The sequence below is a fragment of the Martes martes genome (assembly GCF_963455335.1).
Source record: "Martes martes genome assembly, chromosome: 9".
NCBI lineage: Eukaryota > Metazoa > Chordata > Mammalia > Carnivora > Mustelidae > Martes > Martes martes.
Genome location: NC_137896.1, coordinates 89,713,251 through 89,734,757, shown reverse-complemented (window position 1 = coordinate 89,734,757; position 21,507 = coordinate 89,713,251). Strand labels below are relative to the sequence as shown.

The 21,507-nt window shown below is 40.4% G+C and overlaps 1 protein-coding gene across 1 annotated transcript; it reads left to right on the top strand.

Moving 5' to 3' along the window:
• Positions 1–641: 641 nt before the first annotated feature.
• Positions 642–21,214, top strand: MOB1A (MOB kinase activator 1A). Its single transcript, XM_080813304.1, has 6 exons — positions 642–864; positions 5,154–5,320; positions 9,359–9,452; positions 11,532–11,665; positions 15,803–15,966; positions 17,629–21,214. Exons 1-6 carry the CDS (start codon positions 851–853, stop codon positions 17,704–17,706), a joined length of 651 nt encoding a protein of 216 aa, XP_080669430.1. The 5' UTR covers positions 642–850; the 3' UTR covers positions 17,707–21,214.
• Positions 21,215–21,507: the final 293 nt, after the last annotated feature.

The following is a 21,507-nucleotide window of genomic DNA, read 5'->3' as shown; positions in this document are numbered from 1 at the left end:
TATTCTTCAGCCATAAAAAAGAATGAAGTACTGATACATGCTACAATGTTGATGAAACTTGAAAACATTATATACTAAGTGAAAGAAGCCAGTCGAAAGACCATATATTGCATAATCCCATTTATGTGAAATGTCCAGGTAAGGCAAGTGCATATAAAAAAGGTAGACTAGTTGTTGCCAGGGGTTGCCAGGAGGGTGGAAGGGAAATGACTGTTAAGGGGTTTCTTTTCCGGGTGATGAAAATGTTCTAGAATTAGAGGTGATGGTTGCATAACTCTGAATAGAGGAAAAATATCACTGGAGTGCTAATTTTTAAAAGGTAAATTTCATGCTATGTGAATTATATCTCAACTTAAAAATCAAAAATAAATTCTTCAAAATTGCAGCGCTCTTGGAGGCCCCTTGCCTTATAAAGAGGATGCTGGCAAACCCAGCAACACCCCAGACCAAGCACAAGGTGAGCCACTCCCCCAGGCGAGCCACTCCCCCAGGCGAGAGACCATGAACTGACCATGCCTCCAGGAGGAGGAAGTCCCGGCTTAGAGGCCGCTGACTGGCTGAGCGTTAGGAGGGGGCGGGGCGAAGAGGGGTGCGTCTAGTCTCTCTCGCAGGGGCGGGGCGGGCTTAAGCCTTCGCTCGCGAGATTTTGGTGGTTCCGCATTTCGGGTCGGCAAGGTGGGGGAGGCGAGCGCAGCAACTGGCACCGGCTCGACCCTCGGTTCAAAGCAGCGGCGCCCGGTGCTTTCGCTGGCCGCGAGCAGAGGACTGTCCGCTTCCTCGTGGTTCCCGCGCGGGCTCCGAATCCAGGGCGCGGCGGGGGCCAGTGGCCCCTCCCCTCCGAGGATAGAAGATGAGCTTCCTCTTGTGAGTGTGGCCGGGCGGAGGGCGCGGAGGGCCCGGAGGGCTGAAGGCCGAGGGCGGGGAAGGGGGCGAGCAGGCGTCTGAGGCCAGGACGGGGCCCCGGGGTCGGGGTCGGAATGGCCGACGTTTGCTTTGCCCGCCTACCGCCCCCTTCCCCCGAGGGCCATGGGAAGGTGGGAGGTGGGCCCCGGGCAGACGGAGATGAAGGTCGAGGGAAAGGAAGCAGAGAGAGAGAGAGAGAGAGAGAGAGAGAGAGGGTTGCGGAGTAAAGAGGCCCCGAGGCCGGCAGTGCCTGCAAACTTTTCCGCCTCAGCGCCCCTGAGGGCGGAGGGACGACCCGGGGGCGGAGCCCCGAGCCCGCCGCTGGGGCTCCGGAGTCCTCTCAAGTCTGGAGCCTTCGAGTACCGATCCGTGCTGACTTAGCTTTTTACTCCATCGTATGCCAAGTTTTATTATCTTCTGTATTAAAACTACCCCCGAGGAAAAAGGCTACCCCAGGAAGACGTGGTTTGAGAAGCTTGAAGTTAAGCTGCGGCCTTGCATGCAGACTTCTCTCCAATTCGGATTCAGCCCGCTTTGTGACTTTGTGTAGATTTTAGTTAGTTTGTACCCTCTACACCCATCATGGGGCTCAAACTTACAACCCCGAGATCAGGACTAGCATGCTGTACTGACTGAGCCCAGCCGGGCACCACTGTGACTTTGTGTAATTAATTTTTCCTGGGTAGAATCCTGTTTTAGAGATAAGACCTGGGGCCCAAATGAGGCTTAAGTGGAAACTTTTGTAAATTCTCTGATGATTCTTAAGCAGTTAAGGTTTGGGAAGCGTTGCTCCAGCACCTTATTATTTTCAGGTGGCTCTCTCTACCTGGTACATCACTTAAATTTTTGTGTTGTGTGATTGAGGACATCACCCACATATTTGACATTTTCATTAAATTTTATTCAAGTTCATAGTGTTCCTTCACCAGAATTTATCCGTTTACTTATTGTGAGAATGTTTTGCTTTGGGAAGCACATTATGCTCAGAGACTGGGTTTGTCTTTGCTGGCAATGTATTTAACACAGGTTTGCTGTGGGAATTTCATAGGCAAGTAGCGTAGCAGCTAGTGTTTCTTATTAAACTAATGAAATACTCCAAGCCAGTGATGGATTAAATACACTATTGTTCCAGACAAGGAGAGATGAAAGAAAGAAGGCCCGGATTTAGTTGAGATGTTCCTTTATAGGTCTTGGTACTGAGGAGAGGGGTTGGGCTTAGCCAACCCAGAGCTGAGGTCCAGCAAGTGAAGGTCCTTGTTGCCAGGGAACGGTGGTGCTGGTGTTGACCTGCAAGTGGATTTCCCTTCTGGGCTGGGCATTTGACTGGAAGGGCCAGTTGCCCCAAGGTTTTCAGAGAGCTGTTTAGATCAGCAGTGTCACCTTGCCCAGACCGAACACTCTAAAGTATTCCGCACAAATTCTTGGTATTTATAGTCAAAATGTCTCCTTGCCATAGTTGCTTCTTCATAAGTTTTCACTGATAAGCCCCAGGGGGGCCCCTCAGTAACTGAACTACTGAGTTCTTACGGGTGCGAACAGATGAGATGATGACATCCTGACACAATTTACTTCATTCTTACATGAAAACAACTTTTCTTTTTGTCTTTGTCATAAACAAGTGGATTAAAACAAATTTCACTTGCCTTAAACAAGTGGATTTGAAATCTTACGAAACCAATACACAGCAGAGAAATTTGGATTCTATGTAGTATTTTGCTCTTATAGCACTACTGAAAATATCCTTGTTCAAGTCGTTTTTTCCCGCCTTTCAGTTATTTTTTAGAAGTATGGGCTACACAGGGGCGCCTGGGTGGCTCAGTGGGTTAAGCCACTGCCTTTGGCTCGGGTCATGATCTCAGGGTCCTGGGATCGAGCCCCACATCGGGCTCTTTGCTAGGTGGGGAGCCTTCTTCTCTCTTTCTCTCTCTCTCTGGCTGTCTCTCTGCCTACTTGTGATCTTTCTCTGTCAAATAAATAAATAAAATCTTAAAAAAAAAAAAGTATGGGCTACACAGAATGATTACCATGTCTGAAAGTTTTCCTGATTTAGATTGTAATTGTAAATCTCTGTATTACTGGAACAATCTTCCCCTCCACTCCCCAAGTCTTTTTCCTATGAGTTAATGTTTAGTTAGTGGTTTGTTTGTGGATGCCCAGTTGCTTAGTTACTTTTTGGATCGAAATGTGAGGCTGTTTTTTTTTCTTCTAAACTTTTTGTTGACAGGCATTTGCGTTTCCACTTCTTGGCTGTTACGAATGATGCGGCTATGAACTTTTGTGTTCAGATTTTTGTATTGGATGCATAGGTTCATTTCTTTTGGGTAAATACCAAGAAGTGGAATCGCTGAGTTATATGCTAACTATGTTTAATCTTTTGAGGAACTGCCAACCTTTTTCAAAGTATGACAGCATTTTGCATTCCCACCAGCACTCTTTGAGAGTTTCAATCTACCCACACCATAGGTAGCACTTGTTAAGTCTTTTTTTTTTTAATCTTTTTTTTTTTAAGATTTTATTTATTTGACAGAGAGATCACAAGTAGGCAGAGAGACAGGCGGGGGGGTGGGGAGCAGGCCCCCCACTGGACAGAGAGCCCGATGCGGGGCTTGATCCCAGGACCCTGAGATCACGACCTGAGCAGAAGGCAGAGGCTTTAACCCACTGAGCCACCCAGGCGCCCCGTTAAGTCTTTTTGATTATAGACACCCTGAATGGATGTGAAGTGTTGTTGTGATTTTACTTAGCATTTTCCTAATGACTAATGATGGTTAGCATCTTTTTAAATGCTGTTGGCCATTTATATATCTTCTCTGGAGTAATGTCTGTTCAGATCCTGTGATCATCTTTATATTGGGTAGTTTTTTGTTTTTGAGTTGTAAGAATTTAAATATATATATATTTTTAAAGATTTTATTTATCTGAGAGAGAGAGAGAATGAGAAAGCACAAATTGGAGAGAGAGGGAGAGGGAGAAACAGGCTTCCCGCTGATGGAGCCAGACTTGATCCCAGGATCTTGAGATCCTGACTGAGCCTAAGGGAGATGCTTTACCAACTGAGCCACCCAGACGCCCTGGAAGTATTACTTTAGATGAAGATCATATTGACTCTTGAGACATCATTTCATGTTAGTTTCTTTTTCTATCTTTTAAGGTTTTATTTTTAAGTAATTTGTACACCCAGTGTGGGGCTTGAACTCAACCCCAAGATGAAGAGTTGCATGTTCTACTGACTGAGCCAGCCAGGTGCCCCCTTTCTGAAACTTTTTCTGCATTTAGAAAATGGGCTTCTGCTGGATATTTGGTCCTTCATTATGTTTATGACTTGATATCTTGGCATGTGAATACATGTAGCTCTAACTTGTTTTTTTTTTTTTTTAAGATTTTATTTATTTATTTGACAGATCACAAGTAGGCAGAGAGGCAGGCAGAGGGAGAGGAAGGGAAGCAGGCTCCCCGCTGAGCAGAGAGCCTGACGTGGGGCTCGATCACAGGATGCTGGGATCATGACCAGAGCCAAAGGCAGAGGCTTTAACCCTCCGAGCCACCCAGGCACCCTAACTTGTTCTTCTTAACTATGTACTATTCCACGTTATGGATATATCAAATTTATTTATTCCTCTTACTAATAAGTTTTGGGATTGTTTCCAGGTTCGTCTTTGTTCTTTTATGGAAATTTAATTCTTATGGTTAGAAATACCTCGATTTTTTCTGGGTTTCATATCCTTTTAGCTTCCTTGGAGAAAAATCATTTTTCTCAGTAACCAGTTGTCTCATTTGTTTTCCCTGCTAATAACTTCAGAATGTTAATGTCACTTCTACTGTGGTTTGCTTTGATGGCATCACAAATCTTTTGATAAAGAAAACTGGATTTTTTTTTAGCTCTTCAAAACTTAGGGCTATCTCTCTTCCTCACCATTGTCTGTAGGTAGAAATTGAAGCCAAAAGGAAGTTCGTTTTCTCAGACAGTCACAGAATTAGTGGCAGCTCAAGGACTAGAATCCTGGTGCACCATACTACTTCATGAGGCATAGTAAAATTGCGTTCTGTATGAAATTGTGTTGCTAATCCTGAATCTTTGTGAGGAAAAACATTTAAAGCATTCTTTATTTGTGATTGTCACCCTCTCCCCGTCCTGGCACTTTTCGGGGAGTATTTTTTAATTTTCAGAATAATTTGTATGCCTAAAATTATGCCATTCTGCTTTCATTCCTGAAATAAAGATTGATATACTTTTACTTTCAACCTAACAGCAGCAGCCGCTCTTCTAAAACATTCAAACCAAAGAAGAATATTCCCGAGGGCTCTCATCAGTATGAACTCTTAAAACATGCAGAAGCAACTCTAGGAAGCGGGAATCTGAGACAAGCTGTTATGTTGCCAGAGGGAGAAGACCTCAATGAATGGATTGCTGTCAACAGTAAGTTTTTAAAAACATTCAGCTTTGTTGATTTATAGGAACGTTTTGCTAAAATCTTTTTGTTAATCAAATTTCTTTTTCCGGTGTAACTGTTATAGTATAATGAATTACCTATAAAGAAACTCATAGGTACAAATATATCCGGAACTGTTTTGTTCTCTTCAGAGTACTTGGTTATGTAGCTTATGTGGCTGGGTAGAGACACCTGAGGAGAAATGTTGAGTGCTTTGGCGTGATTTCTGAGAATAGAATGGTAGGAATTATTGGGTAAGGTCAGATAAAACATTGGAACACAAAATTCTACCGGTGGTGGACCGTGACTTTGTAGGGAGCCTGCCTCCCCAGTCGCACCTCCCACTCCCAGCAGCTCTCACCTGCCTACATATACACAGACATCAGTTGCAGTTCATATGGGCAGTCACGTGATTGTTATGACTTAGGAGTAATCGGAGGAAATTGAGAGATTGGGAGAAAATGGGAGGGACCCATGAGCTGAAAGCCGCTCAAGTTTGAGAAAATGAGGGCATGACGTGGAAAGTTATATGTACTGAGGCTAGAGATTTGAATACTTGAGCCTGTCATTTCTGAGGTGAGATCAGTACTAGCTGATAAGACTTAAATCTGTTAGGGACTTCAGATGTTCCAGGAATTTTTAAACTTCTTAATGGAAAATTTCAAACACAGAAAAATAGAGAAACTAATACAGTGAATTCCCAGGCATCCATTGTCCAGTTTTAACAGTCAGTTCATGGCCAATTCATGCTTCTATATCTCGCTCTGATTAATTTTTTTTCTTTTCGTGTTTTGATTCCTCCCTCCCCTCTCCACCTCTTCCCCACTCTTCCTGTCTCTCCCCTAGTTTCTTCCATGCTGGCAGTGAGACATGACCAGCCCACCTCATCCTGATTGTTTTGAGGTGAATCCCAAACACATTCTTTTTTTTTTTTTTTTTAAGATTTTATTTATTTGAGAGAGAGAGGGCACAAGCAGGATGGACAGAGGGAGGGGGAGCAGCAGACTCCCCACTGAGCAGGGAGTCCGATGCGGTACTTAATCCTGGGACCCTAAGACCACCACCTGAGCTGAAGGCAGATGCTCAACCAACTGAGCCACCGAGGTGCTCCAAACATATTATTTCATCTATAAATATTCCATATCTCTAAAAGACAGGCACTCCCCACCCCTTTTTTTAAAAGATTTTATTTATTTATTTGACAGAGATCACAAGTAGGCAGAGAGGCAGGCAGAGAGAGAGAGGAAGGCAAGCAGGCTCCCTGCTGAGCAGAGATCCCGATGCGGGGCTCGATCACAGGATGCTGGGATCATGACCAGAGCCAAAGGCAGAGGCCTTAACCCACTGAGCCACCCAGGTGCCCCGGCACTCCCCCTTTACAGATAATGACAATACTTCCATTCCTTTATGTTAGCAATATCCCTGATTGTCTTCTAAATGTTGTTGTTGTTTTTAAAGATTTTATTTATTTATTTGATAGAGACACAGTGAGAGAGGGAACACAAGCAGGGGGAGTGGGAGCAGGGAGCCCAGTGGGGGGCTCGATTCTAGAACCCTGGGATCATGACCCAAGCCAAAGGCAGATGCTTAGCAACTGAGCCACCCAGGTGCCCCTAAATGTTTCTTTTTTAAAAAAATTATATTTGGTTTAAATCAGACTAATAAGGCTTCTATGTAATGTTTCTTGAATCTCTTAATGCGCAGGCCGCCCCTCGTTGCAGTCTTTGTTCCTTGCTAATTTTGTTGTTGAAGAAACCAGTTCATTTATTTCCCAGTGTGAATCGTGTTGGTTGTATCCCCAAAGCATGCATTACCACGTTCTCTTCTTCCTTTTACTTCCTGTGAATGTTAGATCTAGAGCAGCACTGTCCAGTAGAACTTCCTGCAGTGATGCAGATGTTCTGTATCTGTACTGTGGCCATTTAGCTCTTGAAATGTGGCTTGTGTGGCTGGAACTGAATTTTAAATTTATTTTTAACTAAGTAGCCATTTGTGGCTAGTGGCTCCCACGTTAGCACAGATTTGGAACTTTGCTCAAAATCGGGTTTAATTTTGTTTGTTTGGAAGGCTGCTTTATAAGTGGTGACATATACTTCCAACAGTGTCCAGAATGTCCTCCATACTATCCAGCTGTCTTTTTATGTGGTATTATTCAGCTGTTGATAATCATTTCTTTGATCAGCACTGTCCGATAGAAATATAATGTGAGCTACAAATGTTATTTAAAACTTTCTAGTAGCTATGGCCCCTGGGTGGCTCAGTGGGTTGAGGCCTCTGCCTTCGGCTCGGGTCATGATCTCGGGGTCCTGGGATGGAGCCCCGCATCAGGCTCTCTGCTCGGCGGGGAGCCTGCTTCCTCCTCTCTCTCTCTCTCTCTCTCTGCCTACTTGTGATCTCTGTCTGTCAAATAAATAAGTAAAAATCTTTAAAAAAAAAAAAAAACTTTCTAGTAGCCATAATAAGAAAAATTTTGTTTTTTTTTTCAACATGTTAAAAAGCCATTATTTGTATTACTAAGAGAAACAAGGTGCATAACTACGGGATATGTTAAATCTTTTGTGTAAGACAGGATACAGGTGCTTGGGGTCAGGAGACCAAAAAAATAATGTAGTGGTTATCCATAGGGGGAAGCTGGGGTGGTTAGGATTAAGATTTATCACTGTATGTTTTTATAGATCTTTGTGAACCATGTGAAGCATGGTTCATATTCAGAAAAGACCTTCCCGTTTTTTTTAACCTTAACTCAAGTTATCATCTGTTTTTCTGAAAGCACCTGTTGGCCTTCCTGAACCGTCAGTTTTCCTTTGAGACTTTCTGCCTTAGCCTGTTCTCCAACTTTATAGCCTCAGGATCTTTGTATTTTCTAAAATATTATCAAGAAACCCAAAGAGCTGTCAATTATGTAGGTTGTATCTAGTGACACTTACTGTGTTAGAAATTAAAACTGAAAAATTTTAAATACTTTTAAATATTTAAATAAGGACCTAATGATTACTTTATCTTATAGCACAATTACCAATATGTCTGTCATCTGTTATTCTGAAGGCATCTGTTGGCCTTCTTCAGCCCTTGATTTTTCTTGGAGACTTTTTGCTTTAGATAGTCTGTTCTCCAACGTGACTCAGTAAGAGGAAGGTTTGTAAGTGAGGGAGTTTTATATAAAATTCCTTTTGACAAGACAGAGCTTTTTTTTTTTTAATCTATTTGTTTTTTAAGAAATGCGGAAAAGCCCCAGGTGGTTTTTAGGGACTCCTTTAGACAGGGAACTAAAGCATTTCTTAAAACTTTCCAAGGCTTATGTGGATGTCTCTGCAGAGGAACATTTGACTCTGATAGATTCGCTACTTACTCCCTTCCTCTTCCATTTCTTCCATATTTAGCAGAAGCTCCTCTTGGAAGTGCTCACTGACAACGTCAGCCCCTCGAGACTCTGCCTTTTCTCTTAACTCTTGTATTCCTCTCAATTTTGTCCCTTTGGATAGCTGGAGTCTCCAGGACAAGGGACATTATCCCACCATGTCCTTTCTGTGTCCTCAGTATGCATTAGGCCTCAGGTTTTTTATGATTTTTATGATAAGATGTTTTAAATGCCTATTGGTACAGCTGATAGACCTTCCCCCTTACAGGATGTTCTTCGATACATTTTGCTTTTTCCCAACACAAATGGTATTATCCGGTCCAGATTGATAGGAAGCAGTGGATTTTTTCATTCCCTTGGATATAATCAAATTATATATTCTAATGATATAATAATCACCATTAAGGTATAAGTATTGCTAAGATTTTATTTTCTTGCTGTTCTGTGCTGGCTAAAACCTTATATTAAAGCGAATATAGATTAAAAGTTAATTTAGGTGTGACAGCTTAATAAGAGAAGGGAATTTGCAGTATCCCTGGATCATTGAATCTCTTACAGATTTATTCAAGAACTTGAAGGCATTGTCCATTTTTCCTTCAGCTGAGAGGTCTGCATTTTATTGTGTTTGCACAAACATTTTAACATAATTCTGCTATTATTTTTCCAGCTGTGGATTTCTTCAACCAGATCAACATGCTGTATGGAACTATTACAGAATTCTGCACTGAAGCAAGCTGTCCAGTCATGTCTGCAGGTCCCAGGTACATATACTATTAGATAGGTATTTGAAGTACTAAAGAAAGCTGATCACTCATTGATAGAAATGAAACAATAAAGCTTTTTTGTTTTTATCTGTTTATATAAAAGCAGTTCAATCTTACGAGTTCTGGAATGCTTCCTTATAAGCTTTTAGTTACTGTTAAATACTTTGGTCTGTGGTACTTAGTATTTAATTGTATTACGCTGAATATTGAATGTTCAGTTTTTTTTCCTGTGCTTAGTGTTATGTCCAAATTGTGCTGCTTTAATTTTCTGGCTTAAAGATGTTAGACTGAAAAAATTTGACTATAGGGGCACCTGGGTGGCTCAGTTGGTTTGGCCGACTCTTGATTTCTGCTCAGGTCATGAACTCAAGTGTCATGGGATCGAGCCCCATGTCAGGCTCTGCAATTGGCAGGGAGTCTGCCTGAGATTCTCTCTCCCTCTCTCCATCCCCCTGCTTGCGCATGCATGTTTGCCCTCTCTTTCTCTCAAATAAATAAGAAGAAATTTTGAGTATAAAAAATGTTATGAAATATTAAGAAACGCGGAACTCTTTTATCACCTGTAATGTTAAGTCAAGGTGTGATGGGATTAATGTTTTAGTCTCTCTTTCCAGTCTTTTTTTCTAATAATAAATGACTAATTTTATGTGATGATAATGGCATCAAGATGTTTACGCCTTGGGGGCACCTGCGTGGCTCCTTGGGTTAAAGCCTCTGCCTTCGGCTCAGGTCATGATCCCAGGGTCCTAGGATCGAGCCCCACATCAGGCTCTCTGCTCAGCAGGCAGCCTGCTTCCTGCTCTCTCTCTGCCTGCCTCTCTGCCTTCTTGTGATCTCTGTCTGTCAAATAAATAAATTAAAAAAAAAAAAAAGTTTACGCCTTGGGAAAAAATCGTCTTTCCTGGATTTGCTACAGGTATAAAGGAAAAAAAAGGCCTCCGATGAGTTTGTAGTTCTATCTTTAATTACAGTATTTTGGAGGGATGTTTTTATTTTGTGTTTTATTCCTCAAACTTCTTTAAAATAAATTTAAAATACGTAAGAAAGTTAAACTTATCTGTGACTTAAATGCTTCACACAGTGAAGTTTTGTGAAGTCTTAATATACATTCTAGCTCAGCAAAGGGAGGGGGAAGAAATGCATGTCTAAGGGTATTTCTTTCTTTTTTTTTTTTTTTAAAGATTTTATTTATTTATTTATTTGGCAGAGAGAGAGAGAGAGAGATCACAAGGCAAAGAGGCAGGCAGAGAGAGGGGGGGAAGCAGGCACCCCGCCATTCAGAGAGCCCGATGTGGGGCTCGATCCCAGGACCCTGGGATCATGACCTGAGCCGAAGGCAGAGGCTTTAACCCACTGAGCCACCCAGGTTCCCCTAAGGGTATTTCTTTAGTACTCTCTCCAGGAAATAGTCTCTCTTTCTCTCTCTCTCTCTCTCTCTTTTTTCCTTTGTTAAGATTTTGGATTTTTTTTTCCAGTTGAATTTATTTTTTTATTATTTACTTTTTAAAGATTTCATTTGAGAGAGAGAGAGAGAGTGAGCGCACAAGCAGAAGGAGGTGGAGGGGCAGAGGGAGAGGGAGAAGCAGACACCACACTGAGTAGGGAGCCTGATGCACAGAGCCCAGTGCAGGGCTGGATCCTTGACCCTGGGATCATGACCTGAGCCGAAGACAGATGCTTAACCAACTGAGCCAACCCGATGCCCCCAGGAAAGTGTCTTATTATGTAGACTCTATTGTTGATACCTTGATGGTCAGCTGTTGCAGAATGTGGGGGATCCATCTGTCTCTGACCCAGTCCTTAGCTCCCTCTACCATGAAGATACAGTTCCTTTATCTTTAAACATCCATGCTGGCACTGTCAGCTGCCACATTATCCTCATTTTCTCTTCCAATTATAACTATCCTATTTCAGGATAATTCTATAGGGAACTCTGAGTAACCTCCAGTAGAACTTGAAGTCATTTACTAAGTTATATTTAACTTCTATTGATAAAATGTAGACCTACTTTAATTACAAATTGTACATTTGTTACTGCTTTTGAAAACTCTATCAGTAAAACCTTTTTCTCTCCAGATACGAATATCACTGGGCAGATGGTACTAATATTAAAAAGCCAATCAAATGTTCTGCACCAAAATACATTGACTATTTGATGACTTGGGTTCAGGATCAGCTTGATGATGAAACTCTTTTTCCTTCTAAGATTGGTGAGTTAATGTTGAATATTTTCCTTTTTAACTGATAAATATGTTGTATTCTTTTTAATACCTGTTACTTAAAAAAAAAAGTAATGATGGCTGACAAATTCCTCTCCAAAAAGATTGTAAATGCATACTCCCTCCAGCCATGTTTGTGTCTGCCTGTATTTCTTCACTGATAATACTGGTTGGCTACTTATTTTTTAATCTTTTCAATTTGGGTAAATAAGTTTGTTTGAATGTACATTAAAAAAATACTGATGGCATTGAGATTTTTTTAGGTTTATTGATCATTGTGTGTTTTCTGTTCCTATCCTTTGTCTATTTCTTTGGTAAGGATACTAGCTCTTTGACATGTATGTCATATATATCTTTCCCTAGCTTGCCTCTTGTCTTATTTTGTATATGAGGTATTCTTGCCATATGTAACTTTCTATTAATGTTTTCCTTTGTTGTGTGGATTTTAATATAATGATTAGAAAGATTTTCCCTACTTCAAGATTATAAAAATATTTGCCCTTGTTTTCATTTAGTACTTTTGTGGTTTTGTTTTTACATTTAAATCTTTGTTCTTGCCAGAGATTTTTTTCTTAAGGCTCCCTTCATTTTTTTTCTAGTTATAAATGTGAATCAGTTTTGTACAGTACCATTTATCGAAGGCATGTGTCTCTTCTCCCTGGGTTATTGTATGTGTACACCAGATTGCCATGTAATTTGGAGTCTTTCAGTCTCTTTATCTGTTCCTGTAGGAATTCCACACTGTCTTAATTACCATGGCCATATATCTTTGAGCATCTTGTAGGGCTAGTCTCTCTTCCTTGCTCTTCTTTTTCAGAATATTCACAGTTATTCTGGGATATTTGTTTTTCCAAAGAACTTAGAATCATTTTGGCAAGATAAAATAAAAGTATTTGTGAGATTTTGATTATTTCATTCAAGTTGTAGATTAACATAGACAGTCTTGTTCTCTTGACACTACTGGGTCTGCTCAAGAACTAGGTACGTTTCTTCATTTCTTCATCTTTTCTTTCTTATTTCCTCTTGTAAAATTCTATAGTGTACTTTATGTTAATCCTTCAAGTTTAAGTTTATTCCTAGACATTTTATGGTGTTTTAAAATTGATGTCTGGCTTACAAATGGTTATTGTTTAATACATAGGAAAGCTGTTGATTTTTTTTTTTTTTTTTATAATTTTTATTTATTTATTTGACAGACAGAGATCACAAGTAGGCAGAGAGGCAGGCAGGGAGAGAGGAAGGGAAGCAGGCTTCCCGCCGAGCAGAGAGCCCGATGCGGGGCTCGATCCCAGGACCCTAGGACCATGACCCGAGCCGAAGGCGGAGGCTTCAACCCACTGAGCCACCCAGGTGCCCCAGCTGTTGATTTTTATATAAAATTTTGTATAAGTTGACCCTCAGATTCTGATTGTTTCAGTTGTTCTGGATTGGTTTTCTTGAGTTTTTCAGGTACAGAATCACATCATATTAAGATAATATTAATTTTGCCTCTTCCTTTCTGTTACAGATGCTTCTTGTGTAACTCTTATCTCATTGCCCCAGAGTAGTGCTGAGTAATGGTGATGATGTGGCAGACCTCTTTTCTTGTTGCCTTAGTTTTATGCAAGTGCTTCTAGTACCTCAGCATTATTAAGCAGGAATCTTGCTTTTGGTTAGAGGTGTGTAAATTTTTAAAAATCAGGTATGATTGTTGAGTTTTATGATATTTTCCCAGTGTCTGTTGTTGGTTACCACAAGGTTTCCTCTAGTATCTTTTTTATTTAATGTTTTACTGGAAGAGTATTTTTTATTTGCTAATATTTTGATCAAGATTTTGGCATTGGTATTTATGGATGAGATGAGATCAGTCTTTTCATTTTCAGTTTAAGAGTGTCTTAGGAGGGGCGCCTGGGTGGCTCAGTGGGTTAAAGCCTCTGCTTTCGGCTCAGGTCATGATCCCGGGGTCCTGGAATCGAGCCCCGCATTGGGCTCTCTGCTCAGCGGGGAGCCTGCTTCCCTTCCTCTCTCTCCGCCTGCCTTTCTGCCTACTTGTGATCTCTGCCTGTCAAATAAACAAATAAAATCTTAAAAGAAAAAAAAAAAAAGAGTGTCTTATGAACATCATGTTGGATTCTGTCTTGTCTGTTTGGGCTGCTAATAACAAACCTACCAGAGATTGGATGGTTTATGGCAACAGAAATTTATTTCTCAGCTTTTAGGGCTGGAAGTCCAGATCAAGGTGCCAGCGTTGTTGGGTCCATGTGAGAGCCCACTTTTGGGTTGCAGACTTCTGACTCCGCAGTCTTCACATGGTGGAAGGAGCCAGCAGAAGTTCTCTGGGGCCTCTTTTATAAGGGCATTGATCCCATGCAGGAGGGCTCTGCCCTTGTGACCGGATCACCTCCCAGAGCCCCAAGTCCCCACGTTAGGATTTCAACATGGGAATTTTGAGGGGTAACAAATATTCAGACCATAGTAGATTCCTTTTTGTGGTCTAATCAGTGGCTCTTTTGGGAGAAAAGCTTGTATCATGTTAATACCCTGTCTGTTTGCTTTTGGTCAGGTTTTTTATTTTATTATTAAACCGTTTCCTTTCTCACAGATTCTTTATTGTATATTGACTGTGCTTGGATGTTTCTGTTCAGCTCAGCTTGGAAAGTGCTTAGTTTAAGACAAATTACTTCTATTTCTTTAATGATTAAAGTCTTCCAATTATGGAAAATAAAGAATACTTAAAACTTGGCTCTCTTTTCTCAGCTTTCCATTCATTAGTAATCCATCCTTATGTTCTGGAAGCCTTTTCTCCCTCAATTAGGCTATTACTTACATCTTACTTCTGCCAGTTATTTATTCTTACTAGATAGAACTGTTAACTCACTTTTATTAGCTAGAGGCATATATTTGTAAATTCTAAGAGAAGGAGTTTGACTTAAAAATCCAGCTTTTCAGTATATGAGTACCAGACACCAGTCCAGGAAAACATGCCCACAAGCTCCAGAATGAAGTTTGAAAATGCAGGTTGTTAGGGACAGCTGGCTGGCTCATTCGGTAGGGCATGCAACTCTTGATCTCTGGAGGTCTTGTGTTCAAGCCGCACCTTGGGTGTAGAACTTAACTTAAATAAAGTTTAAAAAAAAAAACATGCCAGTTGTTAGCCAAGATGGGATGGGGGGATCAGAAAAAAGTAGCTTGCAAGAGCAAAGTAGACTAAATTTTAGGCTTTTAAGGACTGGTTAAGAAATAAATTAAAATGCAGACAAGGAGAAAGTGTTTTAACCATTTTTTTCTGAAAGATTGAAGAAAAGGAAATGTTTCTTGAGTAGTGTTGTGGAATAGCCTTTAAGGCCGTCTAATCTAGGTTATTTTGGAAGCTGATGCCTTCTTAATGTGTTTATATACTGTACTCAGTGCCACTTGTATTGTCTTGCTCCTGTCTCTATTTCCTAAGACTTTGATCTTGTCAACCGGAATTCAGGAACGTGACCAGAGGTTACCAAACCCTCTCCCCATTCTTTTCTAAGGAAGTGTTTATTTTCTTTGCAAAATAGTGAGGTGCTCTGCCTCCCTTTTCCAGGAAGTTTGTCCCTATCTTGTATTACAGGAAAATGAAAATAGCACTTTAGAGAAAAGATAAAAAGTTGGGGACTCCTAAAACCAGAAAACTGGTTTTTCAGAGTAATGCAGATAAAAGACTTTTTATTTATAGACAGTAGATTATAATGCCTTTTCCTCTTGCTTAGTTTTCATTCCTGGTTGAGTGTGTGTTTGTAAAAAAGTTTTTTAGAGTTACAAATTATAAAAATAGAAATTGTTTTATTTATATCAAAATATTTGTTGCATTTAATCTTAGGAAGAAACTCTAGTACTAAACAGCTGAAATTATATTCATGTTAGCTCCTTATAAACTTGGTGCCTGTGCCTGTTCTTCTAAGGCAGTCAGAAAAAGTGCTGTGTGAGGATACCTCATATATTTATGTTTGGGTTTTTTTTTCTTTGTCTTTTTTTTTTTTTAGAAGTATGTATGTGGAGAACAGGCTTCTATTTGTGAATGTGTGTGTTTGTGTGTTGGAGTTGCTTATGGCAGCTTCTAAAATTTCTTCTATTCAGTTGGATAAAAGACAATTGATATATATGTGTATTTGATTACAGGTGTCCCATTTCCCAAAAACTTTATGTCTGTGGCAAAGACCATTCTGAAGCGTCTCTTCCGGGTTTATGCCCACATTTATCACCAGCACTTTGACTCTGTGATGCAGCTGCAGGAAGAGGCCCACCTCAACACCTCCTTTAAGCACTTTATCTTCTTTGTTCAGGTAAGTTGAACCATGTTGACTTCTTTGTCCTTTGACTTGGACTCGTTTGTTAATTTTAATAAAGAGTAATTGAGAGAGCTATTTTGCAGACAGAGAGTGAAGTATAAGCAGAGTCCTCTCTTTTCTCTTTTCCATGCTGTTTATGAGAATAGTGGCAACATAGAAAGCATCACCCCTGTTTTGGGCCTTCTGCCTCTGGCTGCCACAGCCGGGTCTCTGGTTAGGATAGGACAGGGAGCACTGAAACTCCAGGACAGCTTGTCCACACCCTCCTTTCCATCACCACTGCTGAGTAGAAGGGATGCTTTGGAAAAACATCTGCAGTTGGATTGTTTCGTGAGATGTCTGTGCCTGGGAGAGAAACTTTGAGAAAAACTTATTAGTTGTTCTCTTGGTTTAAGCTCCCAGAAGTCCCATTTCAGGCCAAATCTTACAAAGACAGCAGCTAGAAACTTCAGAAAGGACTACCCCCTTCAAAGATGGAGCCTATTACCTAATGGGCCCTAACTTGGAACTGGAACTTTTTTTTTTTTTTAAAGATTTTTTAAATTTATTTATTTAACAGAGAGTAAGCGCAAGCGATCACAAGTAGGCAGAGAGGCAGGCGGAGGGGGAGGGGGAAGCAGGCTCCGCTGAGCAGAGAGCCCGATGCAGGGCTCAATCCCAGGACCCTGAGACCATGACCCGAGCCAAAGGCAGAGGCTTAACCCACTGAGCCACCCAGGCACCCCGGAACTGGAACTTTTTAAAAATCAAAATAATTCACATTGTTTGAAAAAGATATTAAAGAATTGGGACTCCTTTAGCAACTTTAGAGATAGGTAATTCTCTATGCAAAATGTACATACGTCTGTCCAGATAACTGTTTTTTGGTAGAAAAGCCAGCAGTCTTTTTTTTTTTTTTTTTAAGATTTTTATTTATTTATTTGACAAACAGAGATCACAAGTAGGCAGAGAGGCAGGCAGAGAGAGGAAGGAAAGCAGGCTTCCTGCTGAGCAGAAAGCCCCATGTGGGGCTCAATCCCAGGACCCTGGGACCATGACCGGAGCTGAAGGCAGCGGCTTAACCCACTGAGTCACCCCGGTGCCCCGAAAAGCCAGCAGTCTTATAGTATATATTGTGTATTTCAGTTATATGTGCCGCACAAAGGAGAATGTACTGTGCTTTTCTCTGTCCTCATTCTGAGATTGTTGCGTAGCGTGGAACTCGATAGAGTGTAGGTGCTGAAACAGGTGTATAGATACAGATACGGGGTACATACAGATACAGTGTAGAGAGGTAGTGTAGCTATAGTACAGACACAGACATACGTAGATGGAGGGTTCGTATAGATCTATGAAAGACAAAGGGCCACTGCCCAGTAGGTAGCCATGATCAGAAGTTCATTGTATAGCTTCAAGATCATTTCCATGGAAAGGGAAACATAGACAGTTTTGATTTTAATGTTTTACACAGTGAGGATCATCATGCTAATACATACAGTTGCTTCTTTGGTAAGTCCCCTATATTTTAAAAAAATGAGTACAATGTTCCCATTTTAAAATGTTCACAGAGAACATTTCATCATTTTTTTGTATTTCAGAAAACCAGGGCTGGGAATGACATTTATGGAGTTTTAATTTTAGGCTTATTTTTAAATTTTACTTTTTTTCTCTTTTTAGGAGTTTAATCTGATTGATAGGCGTGAGTTGGCACCTCTTCAGGAATTAATTGAGAAGCTTGGATCGAAAGACAGATAAATGTTTCTCCTAGAACACAGTTACCCTCTTGCTTCATTTGCTAAAGCTATCTCATTGCTATCTGTTATAGACTAGTGATACAGACTTTTAAGAAAACAGGATAAAAAGACACCTGTGTTCATGTCTACTGACAAAATTGTCTCACAGGTAGATTGGCCCAATCCTTCAGTGAGAAATTCAAGAGGCAGCTGACTCTGAGGCACTGTTTGACCACTCCTATTACTGTCAGAGTTGGACTTGCTTGTATATGTGATGATAACATGTAGTCTGTTCATTTTCTTTTCTTTTACTGAAGAAAATGAGTGCTTCAGGTTATAGCATAATAACGATTGGGAATTTCCACCAGTACTTTATTAACAAGTTTCCAGAACAAATTACCTAATAACGCAATCAGAACCATTTTATCCTGTTTTTATTTACAAATAGAAGAGGTATTTTTAAGTTTCCTTAAGATTTAGAACATTTGTGTGTTACTTTGGGTAACCTTTTAGTTTGAAGTCAGTATGCTGGTGTTTTTATAGGTAAGACTATATATTATGTTTATTTTTTCAGAATCCATGATTGCAGTTTTAATTCTCATATGACTTATGTAGTATGGGAGTAACCAGAGTTATTTCTAAAATGATGTTATTTTTTAATCTTTATTTGGGATTTTATTCACATAAACCTATCTAAAGTTTTAGGAGTTTGTATATCAGAAATAATTTTCTTAAGGCATGTAAGGATAGTCTTGTACATTTTTATTTTGAAATGCTTCATTCAGATTAATTTTAATAGGTAGCTTTTGGCTAAGAAAGAACACTCCAAAAAATTATGACCAATTCAGGTCTCAGAACCACTATTTTCATTCATGTTGTTTTTTTTCAGAGCCCCTGAGATCCTGGAGAGGAGAATGGAAGTACTCAGAGTACTTGATTATTTTCTTTTGAGTGTCCTTTAAAACAAAAACAGGAATTACTGCTATGTGTTTTTATTGTGACTTGAGACTTCGTTTAGAGTAGTGTAGAAATGTCCAGCCTTTCTCCCAACAAGGATAAAACTTAAGGAAGACCATAATAAAAAACCTTGGTGGTGTACACATTTTATAACACAGCTTAAAGTTTGGTGTGCTACCTGGTGTGTGTGTGTGTGTGTGTGTGTGTATAAACAAAATGGGAGGAGTAAGTAAAAGATCTTTACTTCATTCTGTTAGTAGTCAAAGGATGGCTTGAGCCCCAATAGGGGTTTAATCCTGTTTTAATTGTTTTTGAATCAAAACTTGAAATTCTTCTATTTCTATTGGGATGAAAAAAATCTTCCCTTTTAGTGAAATAAAGGTCTAATTTTCATTAGGTTTCTAGGATTTAGTAAACTCCATCCGCCTGTCAAGAATGTACTGGGCACAAGTCTGTTGAGGACTTGCCCACCTGGCATTGCTTGAAGTTGGTCAGCATTCGGTGTGAGTTCAGAGCTGGGATTTTTGCAGAGTGCTCACTAACTCCCTTGATGGCTTTGATAAAAGGTTAGTTTGGTTAGGGTTTTTTTGTTATTTATTTTTATTATTCCACTGAAGTATAAGGAAAAAAATAGCTTAGGAACTCCATTTTTATCATAATTGAATTTCATATCCAGATATACAGAATTTTTAAGGAAACAAAACCTTCACCTATTTTATTTAGGCTGAAACCATGCATCGCTTCAGGAATTAAAAAGTGGGATAATCCCTTATTAAAAAAAGAGAGAGAGAGAGAGAGAGAAGCCCTCTGAAACATTCCAGAATTCATGTTTTAAGCTTATCCAAAGGTCCCTGTGTGGAGTTCTGTGTGTTTGTGTTGATCATTTATAAACAAGAAAGCAGGTTTCTAGATGCCACCCAGAATGTTAACTGCCTCTTGACTTTGGCTTTAATTACGTTTTCATGGAATGAAATTCTGTTTCTCAACTAGGATTGTAGTTTCCATCATTTCTCATATTTCACATGATTCCTAAAGCAGTTCTCACTTTTCTCCATTTATTTTCAGTGATAGAAATCCTCTCTCTCTTCATGACTCCATCCTAAAACAAACCAAAGATGGTCACATGCTAGACATAAATAAAAAATTTGTTGGTAATTGGAGACTCAGAATGTCCTTTTTTAAAATAATAAACATATTACCAGGTTCCCAGGCTAACCGGGCTTTACCAACAGTACACCTACCCATTAAGTTACCACTACTTGTTCACATCTAAAACCAGGGGGTAGAGAGCAGGAGAACTGGAGGAAGCAGGGAGGGTGAGGCCCTCCTGACTGGGCTAGAGGGCCAGCCTTTGAGAAAAGTCAGAAGAAATCAGTCTGTCTTGGACTCTTCTCCCTTGTGAATTACCTTCCTGTGCCCAGGGTCCGATTGCTGCTCCTCACCCCTGAGTACAGTCACGGGGTAGAGAGTGCTCGCTAAATTATGTAGGTAGTCCTATGGTGCTTAATTTCCAGGCCTTTAAAAAATACCTTTAGACAGTGATGTGCGGGTTTTTTGTTGTGATAGCCAAATGTCTCCATTATTCTCCAGACTGTGAATAAAGCAATTTGTGGAGGGCTGCCCGCTAGCCAGTTTCCTCTCCTCTTGGACTTGTAGAGCCCTGGCTTCTGTAAGCTGCTGCCTGCTTGCGAAGTGCAAACCTGCAGTCATCGCGACTTTGATAACAAAAGGAAGGCTTCCTTAGTAGCGCAGAGCCAAGAGGAGCCAACCGCTGGTGATTTTAACTTCTCCAAACACTTTTTGAAGTTTTCTGATGATACCGTTGGCTTTCTCTCGGAGAAGGGAGGTTATACTGGAAGTGGAGCTTCTAGACATAACATCATTACCTCACCAGCATAAAAAGATCAGCCCCAGAGAGTCCCAGTCTTAGAAATGTGTTTCTGAGCAGCAGCAGTCCCGGTGCTGGTGGTGCCCACCTGGTACGGGAGGCTGCCTCCTGTCTGAGAACTCCGGCCTGACAGATGCTGGCCGAGACCCCAGACACAGCCTCTTCGACAGGGACGGACTTTCTTCCCGAGGTCAGTTCAGTAAGTGGATTTGACTTTTACTATAGTAGAATTCTGGCAAAGAGGGAAAGTAGTGGTCCCTCAGTCTTCCTGTGTGTTCCGCATTAGATTTTGATATTTCCGACTATACAAGGCTCGGGGGGATGACACTGCATGTGATAGCGGTGACTTTACTGAAGCAACTGTGTTGAAATTCACTTGGGTTTTTCTCATTCTCAAATTCTGTTCCAGACAAGTATTCTGTAAATCCAAATGGATTACCAGTGTGCTATAGGTTTTTTAATAGAACATTCTATGTTTGATCTACATCAACAGTAGTTTGCATAAGTTAGTCTTGGTTACCATCTAAAATATTTTTAAATGTTCTTTACATGAAAATTTATGTTGTATTTTTAAACCTTTAGGGGCTTTATCTATTTTTCTAAGTCAGTTAATTGTACTTTTAAAGAAAGTATTTTGTATCTACTTTTGTAACTTCATCAGAATAAAATATATTAAAAGAAATGACTGATTAAAGTATGTGCCTCAACACTTTCTTTTAAAGATTTTATTTATTTGAGAGAGAGGGAGAGAGTACATGCATATTCCCCTGAGTGCGGGGGGATGGACAGCGGGGGAGGGAGAGAGGCAAGTGGACTCCACATTGGCTGGATCTCATGACCCTGAGACCATGACCAGAGCCCAAATCAAATCACACACAAAACCTGCTGAGCCACCCAGGCGCCCCTCACACTTACTTCTATTTAAATGTGAAACTTAAAGTTTTTGCTTCTATAGAAGGTTGTCTTTGGTTATCATTT

What these genes read in the sequence shown, in the direction of transcription:
- MOB1A (XM_080813304.1), top strand. An exon ending in GTCATGTCTGCAGGTCCCAG is followed by an intron (nt 9,453 to 11,531) that starts GTACATATACTA and finishes TTTTCTCTCCAG; the next exon opens with ATACGAATATCACTGGGCAG. An exon ending in ACTTTATCTTCTTTGTTCAG is followed by an intron (nt 15,967 to 17,628) that starts GTAAGTTGAACC and finishes TTCTCTTTTTAG; the next exon opens with GAGTTTAATCTGATTGATAG.